The 20,586-nt window shown below is 42.0% G+C and overlaps 2 protein-coding genes and 1 long non-coding RNA gene across 8 annotated transcripts in view; 2 read left to right on the top strand and 1 right to left on the bottom strand.

Annotated features, from left to right (window-relative positions):
- Positions 1–7,165, top strand: part of impa1 (inositol monophosphatase 1) — a 10,287-nt gene extending 3,122 nt beyond the window's left edge. For both annotated transcript variants that reach the window (XM_026362412.1, XM_026362413.1), the window contains exons 4-9: positions 514–618; positions 749–794; positions 4,015–4,123; positions 4,196–4,304; positions 4,380–4,531; positions 6,250–7,165. In XM_026362412.1, coding sequence (XP_026218197.1) covers positions 514–618; positions 749–794; positions 4,015–4,123; positions 4,196–4,304; positions 4,380–4,531; positions 6,250–6,377 — 649 coding nt within the window. In that variant the 3' untranslated portion in view covers positions 6,378–7,165. The remainder of the gene's footprint in view (positions 1–513; positions 619–748; positions 795–4,014; positions 4,124–4,195; positions 4,305–4,379; positions 4,532–6,249) is intronic.
- Positions 6,558–16,035, bottom strand: LOC113163634 (E3 ubiquitin-protein ligase RNF31-like). 5 transcript variants are annotated; one of them, XM_026362408.1, is made up of 10 exons: positions 15,726–16,035; positions 14,502–14,600; positions 13,852–13,941; positions 12,575–12,680; positions 11,838–11,956; positions 11,545–11,658; positions 8,104–8,170; positions 7,940–8,033; positions 7,691–7,859; positions 6,558–6,957 (listed from the first exon to the last, which is right to left on the bottom strand). In XM_026362408.1, exons 1-10 carry the CDS (start codon positions 15,912–15,914, stop codon positions 6,916–6,918), a joined length of 1,089 nt encoding a protein of 362 aa, XP_026218193.1. In that variant the 5' UTR covers positions 15,915–16,035; the 3' UTR covers positions 6,558–6,915. The 5 variants fall into 5 exon arrangements, with proteins under 5 accessions (XP_026218193.1, XP_026218192.1, XP_026218191.1 ...); XM_026362407.1 differs by having other exon boundaries at positions 6,558–6,866; positions 14,502–14,576; positions 15,726–16,033; XM_026362406.1 differs by having other exon boundaries at positions 6,558–6,866; positions 15,726–16,032.
- On the top strand, positions 13,867–14,495 carry LOC113163636. The gene is made up of 3 exons (XR_003298919.1): positions 13,867–13,956; positions 14,112–14,267; positions 14,398–14,495. It is a non-coding gene; the product is annotated as an uncharacterized LOC113163636 (long non-coding RNA).
- Positions 16,036–20,586: the final 4,551 nt, after the last annotated feature.

Raw genomic sequence — 20,586 nt, forward strand, 5'->3', positions numbered from 1 at the left:
CTGAGACAGGTGAACAGACACGAGTTAAAATGAACCAGAAGTTAATTTAGTTCAGTAAATGTCAGTTTGTTTCCACTGGTGCACAGACCTTGTAGCTGGTGAACTGTTCTTTTCTACATGTTCTATATGAGATTCTGAAGAACTGGAAATAACTCCCCCAGTTCTTCTTCTGAAGTTCTCTGTTATGTTGACTCCAGAACCAGAACCTGACTCCTCGGTCCACAGAACATTCTCGGTCAGATGATCGTCTGCATTTCATTTGATCGTTTGTTCAGACAGTCTCGGTCTGTGGGCTCCCAGAGACCTGACAGCGCAGTTTCAGATTTTTGGATGAGATCAGATTTATTTTTTACTTCAATAAAAACATTTTTAATTAAAATTAGAACTAATCAAAGTCTGAAGATCTTAAACGGTTCAGACAAAAACTGATACTGAAATGTCTAGAAACGTTTTTATAAAATCAGCCACTTGTGGAGTCCTCGGCTGACAGCTGTGTGTGTGTGTGCGTCTCAGGTTTATAGGGGAGGAGTCAGTGGCTGCAGGTGAAGCTTGTGACCTCACAGACTCTCCCACCTGGATCATTGATCCCATCGACGGAACCACCAACTTTGTTCATGCGTGAGTTTTTCACACGTCATCACAGTTTTAAAAAAAAAAACCGTTGTACTTTGACCTCAGTACTTCATATCTGTGCAGAGCTTAGTCTGAATCGCTGTGATCAAATGTTCTTTCATTTTATTTCTCACAGATTTCCTTTTGTCGCTGTTTCCATTGGATTCTCAGTCAACAAACAGGTCAGAGCCAAACCAGCCAAATACTGTGTACTGACCACGGTAATACTTGACAGTGACAAGAATAAGTATGGAATTGTAATTTCATGGTTTTCTGCATTAATTTGTCATAAAACATGATCTGATCTTCATCTAAGTGAAGAGTATTAAGAAATACTGTATAATGAGCCTAAAATAATAACACAAAAAAATTCTAATCTTTTATGTCTTTATTGACAACAACTATGAAAACCTCATAGTGCTAGTGGGAAAAGTATGTGAACCCTTGGAATTTCCTAAGCCATTCTTTTGTCAGTTTTGGTCAATTTTTCAGTTTCAGCTGACGTACAGACATTCTCGCATTATACTGAAGAATTTTTTTGATACACTTGGGAATTAATTTTCCGCCCAATCACTGCAAGTTGGCCAGGCCCAAATCATGATGTTTCCTCCACCATATTTTACAGTTGGGATGATGTTTTCATGACGATATGCAGTGAGCTTTTTACACCAGATATAGTGCTGTGTGTTCTTTCCAAATAGTTCAATATAGTTTATAGTCTGTAGTCTCAAGAACACAGATGTTAGCCAGTTCCAATGGTGCCTTGTCTGTCACTCTGGGTTGTTTCTTTATCTAATTGAGTGTTTGTTGTGCTCTTAGGGTAATTTTGACTGGCTGCCCAATTCTTGGTAGAGTAGCCACAGTCCCAAAGTATCTCCACTTTGTAACCCTTTCCAGCTATATGTAAATCAACAATTCTTTATCATAGATCCTCTGAAAGCTCCTTTTGGCAAGACATGGCTTACATAACCATTTTCGTCTTGTGCAGAGCAAACTTACAAGTTGAGTGGTTTTTGTCAGTTGAAGTAGCTCCACACCTCGAAACTAATCTTCTTCCAGGTATGCTAATGCCTGACTTCAATTAGATTTTGGAGGTAATTTTTCCCACATACATTTTCCACTATCACTATGAGGTTTTTGTGCTCAATAAAGATAACAAAACCATTATTTGTCCCAGAATGGGGAAATTGCACTGTTGCAACAGCTAAGTCCACACAGCAGAGTCCCTAAAGTAGCAAAGATGTAAGATAAATAAAAAATTAAAGTGGTATAAAGCTACAAGAACTATATGTGTGTACCTCTCTCACCGAGTCCAGAGGACAGAAGACAGCCACGAACAAAGCTGGAGATGACCTTGTCCAGCTTCTGGTCAGTTAATAATAATAATAATAATAATGAATACTTTATTGATCCCCTTGGGGAAATTCGTTTTGGACAGCTGCCAGACTGAGTCAGCGCTACTACGGGGTTTCGGTGTCTTGTCCAAGGACACCTCAGCAAGTAGCCAGGAGGAACCGGGAATCGAACCACTTACCCTGGGGTTTGTAGGCGACTGTTCTACCACCTGAGCTACTGCCGCCCCAAACAGACAGTTAAACTGACTGAATCTCACTCAGCTCGTCTCAACCTGAGGTCTCAAATGGGTCAGAACCAGTCTCTCCAGGACCTTCTTGATATGTGAGGTGAGGGCGACTGGTCTGTAATCATTTAGAGCAGAAGGAGATGAGGTTTTTGGAACTGGCGTCAGACATGATGTCTTCCAAACCTTTGGCACCTGCTCCATTCTCAGGCTCAGGTTGAAGAGGTGCTGTAGAATCCTAGAGAGCTGCTCAGAACAGGCCTTAAGGACTCTGGGGCTGACACCATCAGGTCCTGCTGCCTTATTCTGGTTCAGCTTCTCCAGCTGCCTCTTCACCTGGCTGCTGGTCACTGACAGATGGGAAGGGGAGGTGGGTATGGTAGAGGAAGGAGAGGGGGATGACGGTGGGATAATTTCTTCTGTAAGAGTTCCAGTGACGGGTGTGGTTTTATGACCGTCTCTGATATTGATATTCATTGTAGGATGGGTGTGGGGGGGGAGCAGTGGAGACACTGTTCTGTCTGTGAGTTTGGCAGAGGAGGAGGAGGAGGGTGCAGCAGAGTGTCTGGAGGTGGAGGAGGGGGAGAGGGAGGGAGGTAGTGCTGTAAACCTGTTAAAAAAATGGTTCAGCTCGTTGGCCTTGTCCAGGTTCCCTTCCACCTGGTTCTCCTTCTCCTTGAAGCCAGTGATCTTCTTCATTCCAGACCACACATGCTTCTTGTTGTTCTGCTGGAGTTGGTTCTCCAGCTTCCTTCTGTACGCGTCCTTACTCTGCCTTAGACTCACCCTCAGCTCTCTCTGCACAGACTTCACCTGGTCCTTGTCTCCCTCCAAAAAGGCCTTCTTCTTCCTGTTCAGCAGCTCCTTTAAGTTGCTGGTGATCCAGGGCTTATTATTTGAGAAGCACCTCACTGTCCTGGTTGGGATGATGTTGTCCACACAGAAGTTAATGTACTCTGACGCTGTCTGTCATGGAATTGATGTCTGGAAAACATTCCAGTCTGTGGCTTCAAAGCACCCCTGCAGAGTCTCAATAGCTTCCTGAGACCACTTCCTTACAGTTCTCGTGGTCACTGTCTGCTTCTGAACAATAGGAGTGTAGATGGGGGTGAGGAGCACCAGGTTGAGGTCAGATCTGCCTAAGGGAGGGAGAGCAGTGGAGGTGTATGCATCTTTCACGTTTGCATACAGTAAATCAAAGGAGAGTATAAAGAGAATAGTAAAAAAATACAAATCTAATGGGAGCTACTGCAGCAGGCAGCCACCTGAGGTGGCGCCAGGTAAGAATGCTGTTATATGCTATTATACTACACGACTACTGTCTGTTAAATAATAGTAGTACTTACTACACTTTGAACTACTGTGATTTAGTATACTGTGGTCTGCTAAACCCGTACTAACTTATTATACTATTATTCGCAGTAGTACTACACTGTGAACTACTATAAAAACTTTGCCTGTTCGATTTTAATAAGAAAAAAAAAAACAGGTCTGAACTCGCACTATGGACATGTTTCTGTTTGTACTGCATTATGTAAGTACACGTGCACCGTAAGTGGAACCTGTGTCTGCACATCAAAACTGAAAGAAAAGGGAGAAGAAAAAAAAACCCATAAAACCGCAACAACACAGTTCAGAACTTTGGACCAAACATTACAAACCTTCAATGGATTAAACGAGACACTAGAGTAATTCACTAGTACAGCAGGTCACAGTTGATTAAGTATTAAGTATAAGTATATAAGTAATATAGTGTAGTAATACCATGACCTACTAGAGTAGAACCCACTATACCACTCTCTGAGCTCTCTGCTGTCCTGCAGATGGAGTTTGGTGTCGTCTACAGCTGTCTCGAAGACAAGATGTTCACAGCAAGGCGAGGAAAGGGAGCTTTCTGTAACGGGAGTCCGCTGCAGGTGTCTGCTCAGGAAGGTGAGGCATCGATGGTCAATATCAGATCACTGAGTACTGAGCCTAAACCTGACCTGTTTGTTTGTCTGTCAGACATCAAACAGTCCATCATCGCCACAGAGTTCGGGTCCAGCAGAGACCCAGAAGCTGTCGACCACATCTTCTCCAGTCTGAGGAGCATCCTGTGCATCCCTGTCCATGGGTAATAGTACTGACACTGTAGAAATATCAATAGTGTAATGTTAATTTACTGCTAACAGTACACGTCTGCTTCCAGGGTACGCGGAGCAGGAACTGCAGCCATTAACATGTGTCTAGTGGCGTCCGGCTGCGTTGAAGCGTATTATGAGATTGGAATACACGTTTGGGACGTTGCTGCCGGCTCGCTGATCGTCTCCGAGGCCGGAGGAGTCCTCATGGACGTGGACGGTAAAGACACTGTAACAGCAGAAGGTGCTGCAATATGTGCAGGCGCGAGCCGTGCTGCAGCTGATATACAGTTGTTTTTTCTGTATTTTATCTCATTATTTTTATTACTTTTTTGTAGATAAGTTACTAGTTTTGAAATTAAGTTCTACCCTCTCAGATCATGTTGTTCGAGAGAATTTTTATCTCCATTTTAAGCTTTGGATTCATTCTTTCACTCATCCGAAAGACCGGAGAGCAGCAGCTCTCAGACTTTAATCACGTCACCCTCACTAAGACACTTCCTACCTTTACCCAGTTTGTGAGCTGTCCCACCAGGGGGGGAGAGGACATTGGACCTGTTGCATGCTAATGTTAAGGATGCTTACAGCTCCACTGCCCTCGCCCCTCTGGGAAAGTCAGATCACAACCTGGTACATCTCCTCCCACATTACACACCTTTGGTTCAGAGGCAGCCTGCCACCATTAAAACTGTAAAGAGGTGGACAGAGGGGGCACACTCTGTCCTGCAAGGTTGCTTTGAAGAATGACAAAAAGAGAGCATTCAGGTCAGGAGACAGGGAGGCAGCAAAGAGGGTCCAGAGACTGCTGTCTGTCAGGATCAGGGAGGGGAAGGAGACTTGAAGGAGGAAACTGGAACAAAGCCTTCAACATAACAACACCAGGGAGGTGTAGAGGGGCATGAGGACCACCACTGGCTACAAGTCCAGCAGCAAGGCCTGTCATCTTCAGAAGTTCTCTGATGACTCTGCAGTTGTAGGATGTATTCAGGGTGGAGATGTCACAGAGTACCGTGGAGTGGTGGACAGTTTTGTTGACTGGTGTGTACTCAACCATCTTCAACTCAACATCAGTAAAACAAAGGAGCTGGTGATGGACTTCAGGAAATCTGGGAGTCCTGTCATCCCTCTCTCTATACAGGGCGAGGAGGTGGAGGTCGTATCTGAGTGCAAATACCTGGGAGTGTACTTGGACAACAAACTGGACTGGACCAAAAACTCATCAGCATTGTACAGAAAGGCTCAGAGCCGGATGTACTTCCTGAGGAGACTCAGGTCCTTCAACGTCTGCAGCACCATGCTGCTGTTCTATGAGTCTGTGGTTCCAGTGTCATCTTCTATGCTGTGGTCTGCTGGGGCAGCAACACGAAGGTGGCAGACACTTACAGACTGAACAAACTGATCAGGAGCGCTGGCTCTGTTCTGGGGGTGGAGCTGGACCCTCTACATGTTGTAGCTGAGAGGAGGATGCTGTCCAAACTCCTCTCAATCTTGGACAATCCCTCCCACCCACTGCACAGTGTGTTGGTTGGACAGAGGAGCACGTTCAGCCAAAGACTTAACATTAAGTGCTCTAAAGAGAACCATAGGAGATCCTTTCTACCTGTGGCCATCAATCTGTACAATTCCTCCCCCCTCTGTAAGGGGTAGGGGAAGTGATAGCGGGGTCTTATACTTGCTGCCATTCCACCCTGGACTATAAATATTGACCCATTAATCTATTTTAAATAGTCTGTACACATACTGAGTTTTCTGTTTTAATGCTATACTGAATTTATGTTGATGTGGATCTTTTCTGGTTCTGGTTCCTTTTCTTTCTGTCTGTTTTGAGAACAACTGTAATGAGGCAAAACAATTTCTCTCTGGGATTAATAAAGTTTTTTGAATCTTGAATCTTGCTGTGCTGGGATTCAGAGGCTCACAGTCTGTTTCTGTGTTTAGGAGGAGTTGTGGACCTGATGTCCCGAAGAATCATTGCCGCCAACAACAGAAACGTCGCTGAGAGGATTATCAAAGAGATCAGCTCCTTCAGCCCAGCCCGAGATGACGCTTCACCTGCATCAATCTGAAGTCTGTAATGTTCGTGATACAGTTTTAGTACACAAAACAAACACCGCCGGGTTGTGTGATGTTTGCTACCTGACAGGTGTTACCCAAAGACAACACGTGTTACATTTGTCTCTTAATCAGTCTTAATATTGTGCTGAAGAAAATTTGTATTCTTAAAGATAGCCATGGAAACTGACAGATTAAGACATACGTTACATTTATTTAAACAGTTAAAGAGCACAAGTTAAACAGAACAGTGAGAGTTTGAGTCTAAAACTTAGCAGAAACTTGTGCTAACTTGCTTCTTTAGTTAAATAAAAGTTATTGGTTACTACGATGACAAATCTCCTGATTGGCTTGTGTGTTGGAAGTGGGTGGAGTCAGTCTGTCAGCAACAGGTGAGGGGGCGGAGCTCCAGCAGCCACAGCAGACTTCAAAACGCAAAGGTCATGGTTGAGTCTGACAGGAGACCGGCGTTGCTTCCTGAGAGGAACGCTATTGGTCAGAGTCTGAGGAGACAGAATCTTGTGCTGTGATTGGCTGAAAGTATGCTGTAAATCAACACCAGGTTTCCTGTCCTGTGGTCAGGATGTAAAATGCCTAATAATGAATCAAATATAAAAGCAATTAACATATTAAAACCAATTAATTTTTTGGTGTTTTAACCTGCTGAAAACCCATTAAACTGTGGATAACATCCATTAATTTAATATTGATTATCTAATAATAACCTCTAACATTAACATCATGACACCGTGCATGATGGGCTGGACTATGTTGACAAATCAATGTGTTACTTTTTTCTGAGCTTTAAAACCAAAAAAATCCCTCAACATGTTCCTGTATTTCCATTAAATTGTCCAGATGTGGAAAGCGGATAAGTATGTGACCCCAGAATGAAATTGTAATTGTTTAACAGCTGGAGACATCTGTTTTTAATGTCTAAATGTCAGATTTCAGGACATAGGTGTAATAATAAATGCCAAACACACACCAACCAAACTCTGTTCAATTATCTGTGTATTTTACACATTTATTGATTCACAGTCATTTGAATAAAGTTCTGAGTTGATGTGAGTTTTCTAAACAACCCTCTTAAAATTACTAAAATATTTCAGGTGTGTAAAATTCAAACCCACAAATTTGGTTTATTATGTATATGTATGACTCAGTCTGGCAGCTGTCCAAAACGAATTTCCCCAAGGGGATCAATAAAGTATACATTATTATTATTATTATAATTATGTAGAAACTATCCAGTATGTGAATTGTATGTATGTAAATTAATGGTTACTGATGGGTGTTTTAAGGGGGTTGCTGGTGAGTGACTGACCAGGCGGAGGCGGTGGGTGTACAGCGGCTCCGGTTCGTCTGGTTTCTTGGTCGGCACTGTAACGTGCCAGCGCTGAAGTTCTGCTATCATCTCTGCTGTACTGAAGACGACTGCTGGGTCGGCACGGCAACAGTTAATGAGCTCCACCAAACGCTCCTTATAATGCAACCTGCCAGAACAGACAGGTGGAGGCTGAACACAGGTTCAGGTGAAGTGGGATCATACTGTTACTGGGAGCACTGGTCTTACTGGCAGTATCCTCTGTATTCAGGCAGCACAGGTCGTCCACAGGGCTCCTCCCATCTTCTGCCGTCATCTCTCAGCTCCAAAACCAAACACAACCCTGAAAATAAACCAGCATATGAGCCAAACAGGAAGAGTGGATTCACCTGAGGAGCAGAAAGAGGCCTCACCTGTCTGACTCGTCTCAGGTGAATCACCGCTGGCTGGTTCCAACCAGGCAGGAGAAATTCTGTAATACTGAGAGACACAGGTCAGAGAGGTGCTGCAGGGGTCTGTTCACTTGTTATCTAATTTTACATTTTGTTGACTAATGTGTGGAAAACGTGTTTCAGTACAGAGATTTTACAACCTTTAGACTAAATTAAAACAGTGAAACTATCACTAAGAAATGAAGAAATACTGAGTCAATCAGCTGGCAGACATCCTCAGAGAAAACAGTAGTGAAGAGGGGTCAGGTCACAAACCTGCAGGTGCTCTTCTTCTACAGACGACAATGAATGTCACAGAGACAGTAAAATCCAGCAACTCTTGGAACTCTCATCAGTAAATACAGTAAAAAAACATTCAGCTGTAGCTTCTTCTGTTTCTGCATTTACTGCTTCACATGACAAGGGTGCTTTCAGCTTCATTAACAAACATTAACTCTGTGAGGAACCTGCTGGTTCAAGAGTCTCTGGACTCAGACAAAGATTGTTTGTGAGGGAAGAAGCTCCACTATCTATCTTTGTTTGTCTGAGGTAAAAACCTGAAAGGACAATACTGTTCAGTGCAAAACATGTTTCAGTCGTCATTAATCATTAATTAAATATGTTGATAATTATCAGCTTCAATCAGCACCATAACATATGTCATGATGATACTTTTGATACCATACAGCTGGTTCCAAACGAAACTTGTTCCACTTTCTGATGGGTAATCATTTATGGTTTGGCCTCTGTACACCACCTCTGTCTACTGATACACTGAGCTCCTCTCCTCTCTCATTTCTCCTCTATCCATTCAAATGCTACCATTACATGTGTAACACCTAGACTAATACCTTAGGCACCTAAATAACAATACTTGATAAGTTCAGGAAACTATGCATACCCAGTTCTATTGTTTTGTAAAATAGTTACAAATGTATTCAGTTTCTTTATTTCTTCATTTGGTGTTGATGTCAATAGAAATAATTTACGTTGGGGTTAAAGTGTATATTGTAGTTTGGTTGTGATGTACTATGTACAACGTGCTGTGAACAACCAATGATGTTTGATTCTGTTATTGTGATTGATGTGTCATGACAGTGGTTCTGTGGTGTGATTGGCTAATGGGCGAGAGTTAGAGAGGTCGAGCGGGAGCGCCACTCTGTGCTCGAAATGAAAAATGTAAACTAGATAAAGCATTTCCTGAAGAAAATGCACTGTGAATACTGTAACGCTGAATCGATTCCTGAAGAACTGCTGAAAGTTGCTGAAATGTTTTAAAACGCTGCTGAAATTAGCTGAAGAGAAACAGGAAGTGTTTTAACAGAGCTAAACAAATGAAGAAGAAGCTAAAACAGCTGAATGTTAACTTAAAAAAGCTGAAATCGATTTGCTAAAGTTGATAAAACATAGCTGAATTTATCTAACAGTTAAATTTAGTTTAAATGTTTAGTTAAAAGGAGCTGAAAGTAGAAGACCGCCCTTACAAACGGGCTTTTTTCAGCAAAACTACAATAGATATCGTCATGAAAAGTTAACTACGTGACAGCCAAGACTTTAATGAACCACTAGTGTGAATTTCATGTTTGAGGACGGAAAATTGTGGTGACAGGAGCGAGAGATCCAAGTGCACTCTTCAGCTTGTCAGACAGAATCTCAGACCGAATTTAACATTGGCGCTAATGGAGAGCTGAGGGGGACTCCCGTCACTCTGAGGCTCACAGAGAAAAAACGATTTGTCTCACAGCTTTCAGAAATAGCTTATCAGAATCAGGACAAGTTTACCTACGTTTCTGTGAAGACATTATTCAGATAGAGTGAAAATTGCGGCCGTGGTGACAGTTTATTGAGAAAGATTTTGGTTTTAAAAAATCGGCCTCTCCACTATAAGCTGTGACGTCATTCACTCTAGCTGCACCAACGTTCCATCATTCACTCCCATTTTGATACCTGAACGGTTTCTGTAGCTCAAAGTATGCAGGAGTAGTTAGAGTCCAAAAAACGTACGGAAGAATAATAATAATAATAATAATAAAGATTACGATAACAATACTGTGAATGCTCAAAAGCATTCACAGTGACTAGATAAAGCATTTCCTGAAGAAAATGCACTGTGAATGCTGAATTGACGAGACTCTCCCTTAGAAACACATTATAAAAAATTGATGAAAAAAGCTGAATATCAGTGATAATAATAAAGATAACGATAACAATACTGTGAATGCTCAACAGCATTCAGATTAGGAAAACAATAATAATAATAATAATAATAATAATGAACACTTTATTGATCCCCTTGGGAAAATTGCAGTTGGACAGCTGCCAGACGGTATTTCGGCGCTACTACAGGGTTTTGGTGTATTTTCCAAGGACACCTCAGTAAGTAACCAGGAGGAACCGGGAATTGAACCACTCACCCTGGGGTTTGTAGATGACTGCTCTACCACCTGAGCTACTGCTGCCCCAAATTTTCCAATGTTGGAAAATTTGGTAACATGAGGGCAGCCTGGTGGCTCAATGAGTAGATAATAGGCCTGAGATACAGAAGGGTCAGGGTTCAAACCCCGTCACAGACACCAGGTGTGCCCTTGAGCAAGACACTCTGCGCTAGCTCCCCGGGCGCTGTATGTAGCTGCTCCCCCCAGGGGATGGGTTAAATGCAGAGGACCGATTTAATCTGTAACATGTAAATGTGACAAATGACAAATAAAGGCCTTTCTTCTTTTTCTTCTTCAGAGAGGGTACAGTTCACCTCGCTGATTAACTCCTGTTAGCTGTGAGCTAAGATGATGATGGGCAGCGCTTGGACACGGGCATTGACACTGGCTGTATGTGAGTACTCCAGTGAAAGGGCTTCAACGTTTTTTGGCCATCATGTTCCCAGGCGTTGACCAGGCCTGCAACAGAGGGGTTGTTGTATTTTTATTTTGCTTATCTGTTTTCTATTTGGTCGCGGCTGGTGTGTGTGTGTGGGCCCACAAAGTTGGGTTGGACACATATATTCAAAGGTTGAACAGTCAGTGAATTATGTGACAGCAATCTGGTGACGTTTTATTTGGCTCAGCAAAAGTACTTTTATTTATTTTCTCTTTCAATTAGTAAATTTGACTATAATTTGGGGACATAGTTGTTTTTGTGATCTTCCCTCTCCCGTAGATGCGTTTCCTCCTCTCTGTAATTTTGTGCAGGTATCCTCGGCCTGGAGCTGTATATCTCCAGAATCCAATTAACCTGCCCAATTTTTTTGCTGCTTGTTGTTGTTTTTTGTTGCCTGCTGTTCTTTTCTCTCTCCTCTTTCCACTCACCCCAACCGGTCGAGGCAGTTGGCCGCCCACCCTGAGCTGTCTCCTGGTGCTGTTATGTTTTCTATATAATTCTGTATACAGATTGGCCATTTTATGTCTGTATCTCTCAGGTGTTCTTTACCTGTAGCAGCAGGTGTAGGCGGGCCACGCTCCAATCTCTCAGGTGGTAAAGGCAGTCTCTGGGGTGGTGGGCATGAAGACCTTTGGTTCCACAATTGGCAGAGAAACCACAGGCCTGAGAACATCAAAATAAAAACAGCTTCATGTAAAACACAAGAGATGAAAATAATCTGTCTGAGAAGAGGCTGCGTCTCCGTTACATTAAAGTAAGAAAGATACATGTGATACACATTATTCTGAAGAAAGTTTTCCTCCATCTGAGTAAAACCCAGTAGAATCAGAGTAGAGACTCACAGCTCCCAGGACGAAGGCCTGGCTGCAGCCTCCACAGAACTGATGCTGACACTGGCTGCAGGTGAAGTGGAGACAACCTCCTCTGGACAAACTGAAGACGAACTGACAGTCTGGACACTCTGAAGACACAAACACATCACAGTCACATTCGAACCACAGTAGAAACACATTCTGGATCATTTAAAGAATAGGTTTGGGATTTTTTTAAGCTGCTATTTTCTGATAACCACTCATTTTGAGGTTTTTCTGCCATGTAACACTTAGAGTTGAGGTTGTTCTGGAAACAACAAAGAGTGGGGGTTCGTAGAGACCCACAAATGACAAAGACACAGTTGTGAATCTGTCAGAAGACAATTGTGTTGCTCAGAGAGCTGAAGAGCACAGCTGTAACATCACCAGCTGTTGTTAAAATAAACAGATGGCTTCTACTCATTTTACCTGGTTCATACAAGTGTGTTAATGTGGACTTAACCAATATAACGGTTAGATTTACCCAGAGAATGAAAATTGGGGGGGTTAAACACTAACTGACAGACTCTGGCTTGATTCAGCTCAGTGGAACACTGAAACACACATTGGCCATGTTCAGGAGGGGTTCAGGAGATCACTTTCACACAGAACAATTACAGTGACCAAGACTGGAGTCTCCATACAGAGTATCACATTGTGATATTGTACTGAGAGAAGCTTGAAAAATCCCAGACCAGGTCTGTAAGGTCTTGGTGTCATGTTTGTACCGATGCTGTTGTAGCTCAGCAAAGTGGAGGTGTGCTGGTCTGGCTGGTTCTGCTGCTGCCAAACTCTGAACTGCTCACAGGTGAGACCCTCATGATGAGGAGACCACTGCAGAAGAAAACATGTTACTGGTCTGAGATGATCTGAGAGTCAAACGTCAGTCGGGATCAGTAATAAATATCCGAACATTAACATCATTTTGGCTTGATACAAACCACAGTTTTCACAGGAAACCATCACACCTCCAGTTTTAGTGACTCCTAAAGACGTGGACAGCTGGTTGCTCAGCAGTTTGTCCTGTTCTCTTTACTTCATTTACAGTCAGAAAATCAAGAAGTTGGTTTTAGGTGTCATCAATATGACGTCAGTGAACAGTTACTTAAAATAGTCATTATTAGACTAAAAGACAAAATTAGAGAGACCAGGTGTGGACAAAGCAACTATGTGATTTGTTCTTAAAAAGAATAAACAGGTGAGGAACATCAAAGGGCTAGAGGACCAGTGAAAACAGCTGTAATGGAATTAGAGGCATCACAGTAAAGACATGAGGGTTTAAAACAAGATGGAACCAGATTAGAGTTTGTTTAAAAAGTCTGTAGAAAGTGCCTGCACTTTGAGCTTAAGTACATACATTTATATTTAGTTATTTATCAGACGCTTTTATCCAAAGAGATACCATGCAAAATATCTAAGTCAAGGAGAAGGACTTTAAAGTAAAGTGCTCTAGAAAGAGCTGCTTCAGTTTCATTGGGTAAAAGTGCAAGTTGTATTTGTGCAGAAAAAGGTTCAAAAGAGTTCTGTTTTCAGCAAGTTTTTGACAATTGAGACTGAGGCAGCTGAGCGTACAGAGTTGGGTAGGTCGTTCCACCATCGTAGAACTACTGAGCGGAAGCAGCTGGTAACACAGACGGTGCAGTAGTCAAGACGAGATATGTATAGTCTGAAAGGTAGGGTCTGATCTTTCTGATATTGAAAAGGGCAAATCTGCATGATGTGGAGACAGAGGATGTGGTTCATAAAGCTCAGTTAATCATCAATGAACACCTTCAGGACCCTATGTTGACATGGATGCTGTGTTTTACTGAAGGTCTGGCTGGAAAGACGAGAACTTCTGTACTGGAGAGCTGAAGATGCCTCTCTCTCATACAGGCAGTGATGTCGGCGAGGCATGCAGAGATGCGTGGTGAGACAGTACTAACCGATTCCAGATTAAATCTATTTCACAGGGACTGTAAAATATGCTTATTACATGCAACGTGTGTGTGTGTGTGTGTCTTACAGGTGATCTACACTGAGAGCAGGTACTTTTCTTACAGCTGGGACAGTCCATCCTCAGCCGGTCCGCTTCATGCAGCATGCCGAACGAACACTGAAACACACACAGGTACAGGAGCTACATCAGGATGTTTACAGGTAGAGATATAAATGAAAGCCTGAGAACTGTAGCTAAATCAAAACCAGAAACTGCCACTGGCTAAAAACTGAATGAAATCTCTCCTCCTCAGCATGAAAAACTAATTTGTACTTTAACTACTGCAGAGACTACTGTTCTACGACAGCGGACTTGTCACAGACATGTTCCACACATGGACAGTGAAACATGGCGGCAGTGAAAAAAATGTTTCTTGTCATCATACGAACTGTATCTTCTAGATCATGAGAAGAATTGTTGTCATGAAACAGTTATCACACCAGGTAGGACAGAGGTCCACTGTGCATCACTAAAGTCCAGGTCTAAAACCTGAGTTAGTCGGGTTTGTGTGATTTCAGCACTTCTGTCTAAAACATCAATGATGTGATTGATTGTTTGGTCTCTTCGGGTCAGGTGGGTTTAAAATGGACAAATTATTAACCAGTGGTGAAACCAGACACCCAGAGATCTTGTGGCCTCGGCTCCAGGCAGTCTGGACTCTATAAATTGTGTCTTACATGGGCACACCAGCAGAAGTTGGGCATCTCCTGCAGAGCTCGGTCTCTGAGTTTCCTCTGGAAGAGTTCATGGATCTGAGGAGACAGGAAGTGACGGATCTACAAACACAGGAAGCAGGTACAGGTGTCAAGGTTTTGATCACACTTTGGATTCAACCTGAATTTCTATTGATTTCTATTTTGATTGTAATGAGATTTGGATTTTTTCATTTCATTTTTTGTATTTTCAGTTTTCATTTTGGTCATTGTACTTAAAAGTAGTAAAGGACCAGTGAAGTGAGAAAATATAAGACTTCATCAGTTCCTGTTTAGAATAATGTCGTTTTGGAGTGACTGACGGTTAATACACATACACAACAGGGTGATTAACTTTACTCTCTCTTTGTTTCTGTGAAGCTCTGAACTGCACTTTACATTTCAACTTTGTCACTGGACAATAAGTACGATTTAGCGTTTTCAGATTAACAGATGGTCACAGGTTGGGTTTTATCCTGTCTGATGATGTTGGCTGCCTCCTCACCACCACTGATACACCCCACGAATGCAGAGTCGTCTGAGAACTTCTGCAGATGACAGGACTCCGTGTTGTATTGAAACTTAGAGGTGTACCAGGTGAAGAGGAAAGGTGAGAGGACACCCCCTGTACCGCTAATCACCTGCTCAGACTCACAACCTTGCAGCCGTACAAACTGTGGTCTGTCTGTCAGGTTGTCAGTATTCATAGAAGCTGTAGAGGAGTCAACCTGCATCAAAAAAAGATCCCCACAGTGCTGCAACAGGTAGATGGTGGCACTGCTTACTCCAGCCTGGGGACGCTGGGTGAACTGTAGTGGCTCAAAAGATTTTCTCTGGTTAAAATCAGTATCTATGAATAAAGTCTGAGCCTGTTCCTCTGACCTCTTCAACTCAATCTCTCCAACACAGAGCTTCTGGTTTTACCAGCCAGATCTTCCACACAGCTCTGCATCAACATCACTTTGGGCTCACCACTCATGATCAACTAAACATTAGAAAGATCAGAATATTCACACTCTCTCCTAGTTCTGCTCAGTGGGACTGTTGGATTTTTACATACTTCTGTAAGGTTTTATACTGTGTAAAGAGCCGTTAGATGATTTTTGTGATATAAAGAAACTGAACTAAACTGAACTGGAGCCGACCAATCCGCTGATAACTTTCATTTAGTTAGACACTCTGCTGCTGTGTCTCTATATGATCTCCAACCTGAGTGTCCAGCAAATTGAAGTAGTCCATGGACTCCTCCATCCCCCGCTGACCTCTGATCTCAGGTCTGCCGCACTGAGGACAAACTAGCTGATCGATGCTTCGCTCTTTAATGGCTGCCGAGAAAAATGTCTTGAAACACGTCTGACACAGGAAGCAGGAGCAGTGGGTCATGGTGATGATCTGCATTGAGAATAATAAATGGGAGAAACAGGCAGAGAAGAAATCTGTGACTTCACAGGATTAAATAAAAACAATATAATCTGACAACATAATTAGATTAAGTCGGTGAAGATTCTCAGTCGTCCAGGTGAAGTTATCTGGAAGTTGAGTCATGGCAACTGGACTTTCTTTAGTTAGTTGAAACGTTTCGCTACTCATCCAAGTAGCTTCTTCAGTCTGAAGAGCCTATTCAGGGCAAGGGGTGGAGTGAAACCAGTCTTGGAGCATAAATTTGTGGCCTCTAACCAACTATCTTCAGACTGAAGAAGCTACTTGGATGAGTAGCGAAGCGTTTCAACTAACTAAAGGAAGTCCAGTTGCCATGACTCAACTTCCAGATAATTTGATTAAAGACAACAGGCAAGGATAATAATTGTAGGTTTTCTTTTTAAAGAGGGAGGAATTGAAAAGGAAGACTTGATATTAGCTACTTTTAGTCTAGTTTAGTTAACAGAACTAAAAACACTGCTGTGCCGTACTGTTTATTTGGGAACCACTCTCACCATCTTTGTTTTTTATAGTTAGCATGGTTAGAATCATTGTTCTCATTTATCATAGTTGCCAACACCATGCTCTGGTCACCAGCCTTTCACAGTGGATAACATTATTACAGTTTTTATTTCTTTGGCCAACATCTAGAGGAAGATTTAGACCATGTGCCGCATTAACCAATAAGATTCACTACAGTATATGTTTATCTCAAAACGCTATTGACAAATTTAAGGAACTGATTCCATGATGTTGTTGATAACTGCCTCAACACTGCATTTAATTCACTATTAGACTCCATTGGTTTTACCCAAAATGTAAATGAACCCACTCACTGTTTTAACCACACCCTTGATCTTATTCTGACATACGGTGTGGAAGTTGATCAGTTAATAGTTTTTCCCCAAAACCCTCTTTTCTCTGACCATTTTTAAATTACATTTGAATTTACACTACCAAACTTTACTACACCTACAGATAAGATTCACTACAGTAGATGTTTATGTGAAAATACTGTCGACAAATTTAAGGAACTGATTCCATTTTTTATTTCAGAGCCATGTACCTACACAGAGTAAGGCAGTTATTTCAACGTTACTCCAGCACAAGTGGACTATCTTGTTAATAGTACTGGTGCTTCACTCAGAACAATACTTGATACTGTTGCTCCTCTGAAAAAGAAGCTAGTGAGTCAGAGGAAGTTAGCTCCATGGTACAATTCACAAATCCGTAGCTTAAAGCAGAAATCCTGCCTGGAAAAGATACAGTGGTGTGAAAAAGAGTTTGCCCCCTTACTGATTTCTTTTTTTTTGCATGTTTGTTGCACTTTAATGTTTCTGATCATCAAAAAAAATTATTATTAGTCACAAGTAAACACATCATGCAGTTTTTAAATGAAGATTTTTATTATTAAGGGTAAAAATAAACCAAAAACTACATTGCCCTGTGTGACCAAAGGATCCTCAAAAGCTGGACATCATGCCGAGATCCAAAAACAAATGAGAAAGAGAATAATTGAGATTTATCAGTCTGGAAAAGTTATAAAGTCATTTCTAAAGCTTTGGGACTGCAGTGAACCACAGTGAGCCATTATCTAGAAATGGCAAGAACATGGAACAGTGGAGAACCTTCCCAGGAGTGGCCGGCCAACCAAAATTACCCCGAGAGCGCAGCGACAACTCATCCAAGAGTGCACAAAAGACCTCACAACAACATCTAAAGAACTGCAGGCCTCACTTGCCTCAATTAAGGTGAGTGTTCATGACTCCACCATAAGACAGAGACTGGGCAAAAATGGTTTGCATGGCAGAGTTCCAAGACGAAAACCACTGCTGAGCAAAAAGAACATAAAGGCTCGTCTCAGTTTAGCCAGAAAACATCTTGATGATCCTCAAGACTTTTGGGACAATTCTCTGTGGACTCATGAGACAAAAGTTTTTGAAAGGTGTATGTTCCATTATGTGTGGCGTAAAAGTGACACCGCATTTCAGAAAAAGAAAATCATACCAACAGTAAAATATGGCGGTGGTAGTGTGATGGCCTGGGGCTGTTTTGCTGCGTCAGGACCTGGAAGACTTGCTGTGATAAATGGAACCATGTATTCTGCTGTGTACCGAAATATTCTGGAGAATGTCCGAATCCAATTGAGATGCTGTGGCGAGGTGGTTCATGCTCAAAAACCCTCCAATGTGGCTGAATTACAACAATTCTGCAAAGATGAGTGGGCCAAACGTCCTCCACAGTTCTGTATCAGACTCATTGCAAGTTATCGAAAATGCTTAATTGCAGTTGTTGCTGCTAAGGGTGGCCCAACCAGTTATTAGGTTTAGGGGGCAAACACTTTTTCACACAGGGCAATGTAGTTTTTGATTTATGTTTACCTTTAATAAACATAAATCATTTCATTTAAAAACTGCATGATGTGTTTACTTGTGTTATCTTTGACTAATAATTAAATTTGTTTGATGATCAGAAACATTAAAGTGTGACAAACATGCAAAAAAATAAGAAATCAGTAAGGGGGCAAACTCTGTAGTTTAATAATATAAATATTATTCTAATAAAGCTAGAATGTTACTCTTCATTAATTGAAGCAAATAAGGACAAAACTTTTTTTTGCAAAGGAAGATGTGGAAGAGTTCTGTTTTCAGCAGTTTTTTAAATATTGAAAGTGAGGTGGCTGAGCGTGCAGAGTTTGGAAGCTCATTCCACCATCGTGGGATCACTGAGCTGAAGAGTTGTCCTTGGTGTCGACTGTGTGGTGCTGGTACCACCAGACGTCGTTCACTGGTCGAGCGCAGTGGACGGGAAGGGATGTAGACCTGAATGATTGAGTTGAGGTAAGTTGGAGCTGTAGAGTTGATCACTCTGTGGGCATGAGACAGAGCTTCGAACTTAATCCTTGCAGCCACAGGAAGCCAATGCAAAGATGTGAAGAGCGGTGTGACAAGAGACCTTTCTGGTTGGTTGATTGATTGATTGCAGTAGTTGAGACGGGATATGATCAACGCCTGTACAATGAGTTGGGTCGTGTCAGGTCGGGTAGGGTCTGATCTTTCTGATGTTGTGGAGGGACCACACTCATGCTTAGACTACTTCCTCCACGTAGATCATTCAATTTCATTAATTCATCTAAACCATCAACATGTCTCTTAGCCTCATCCTGAGTAGACTCCTCAAAGATGTCTAACCTTTGATCAACACGTACACATTATATCAGATCAATCTATCCTTACAAATAGGCTACGTACCACAGGCTTTAAAGGTTGCTGTAGTCAAACCCCTACTCAAAAAGCCTACTCTAGACTCAAGGGTTTTAGTAGATTATAGACCAATATCCAATCTGCCCCTTATCTCTAAAGTTCTTGAAAGGGTAGTTTCTAAGCAATTACATGACCCAGGAATAACTTGTATGAAGATTTCCATTCAGGATTTAGAGTACATCATAGTACAGAAACAGCACTGGTAAAGGTCACTAATGATCTTCTATTAGCTTCAGACAATGGTCTACTCTTTACTCTATAGCCTCTCTACATTTAAGACTAGACCTAAAACTTTCCTTTTTTATAAAGCTTATAGTTAGAGATAGATCAGGTGACTCTGAACCATCTCTTAGTTCTGCTGCTATAGGTTAGTCTGCTGGGGGAACTCTACTGATACACTGAGCTCCTCTCCTCTATCCAATTACATGCCACCATTGCATGTCATTAACTTGGTCTTCTATCTCCTGTAGTTGTGTTTCCTCCTCTCTGTCTCCCTCTCTCTGTACTTTTCTGCAGGTATCCTCAGCCTGGAGCTGTACATCTCCAGAATCCAGTTGACCTGCCCAACGTTCTTGCTGCTTGTTGTTGTTTTTTTGCCTGCTGTTCTTTTTTCTCTCTTCTTTCCACTCACCCCAACCGGTCAAGGCAGATGGCCGCCCACCATGAGCCTGGTTTTGCTGGAGGTTTCTTCCTCTAAAGGGAGTTTTTCCTCTCCACTGTTACCTAAATCATGTTCAAATATGATTGTTGGGTTTTCTATATAATTTTTTATACAATTATATACAAATCTGTAAGGTCTTAAACCCTAAAAACTGTAAGGGGTGGCTGTGTCTCAATAGTTGTCTGCCAATCATAGGATTGTTGGTTTGATTCCCGGCTGCCATGTCACATGCCAAAGTGTCCTTGGGCAAGATACTGAACCCCAAGTTGCCCCTGGTGAGTCAGATCGGCCATCGGTGTGTGAGTGTGTGCGAATGGGTGAATGAGATGCAGTGTAAAGCGCTTTGAGTACCAGTTAGATAGAAAAGCGCTATACAAGTGCAGACCATTTACCATTTAAAGTGCCTTGAGAAGAATTCTGTTCCGATTTGGCACTATACAAATAAAATAAAAGTGAATTGAAATTAACCCTGAAACTCTTAACCCTCCTTTTGAAACAAACAGTCACTGTGTAAAGTTAAATCCACAACTACCCCACTAATTGTTAAACAATCTTTGTGCTGCTGAAGTTTCATCAAGTGTCATCTCAGGTCATAAACTCAGAACAGACAGAACGTGACTAAATCTGTGTGAGCAAATTAACCCTGTCATGCTGCTTTGTTTGTTTCCTCTTCAAACACCAATTCCAAACCAGACCAGGCTCATCTGGACAAACTGGGGGGAGAATT

Source organism: Anabas testudineus, chromosome 17 (assembly GCF_900324465.2).
Source record: "Anabas testudineus chromosome 17, fAnaTes1.2, whole genome shotgun sequence".
In the NCBI taxonomy this organism is placed as follows: Eukaryota; Metazoa; Chordata; class Actinopteri; order Anabantiformes; family Anabantidae; genus Anabas; species Anabas testudineus.

Bases quoted from the DNA above. Each gene is read 5' to 3' on its own strand.
- LOC113163634 (XM_026362406.1), bottom strand. From the start codon at position 15,914: ATGCAGATCATCACCATGACCCACTGCTCCTGCTTCCTGTGTCAGACG. The intron at 12,681-13,851 runs GTAAGACACACA...TTTCTTCTGCAG, and splicing joins GCTCTCAGTGTAGATCACCT to TGGTCTCCTCATCATGAGGG. The intron at 11,957-12,574 runs GTACAAACATGA...TTGTGTCTTCAG, and splicing joins GCTGAGCTACAACAGCATCG to AGTGTCCAGACTGTCAGTTC.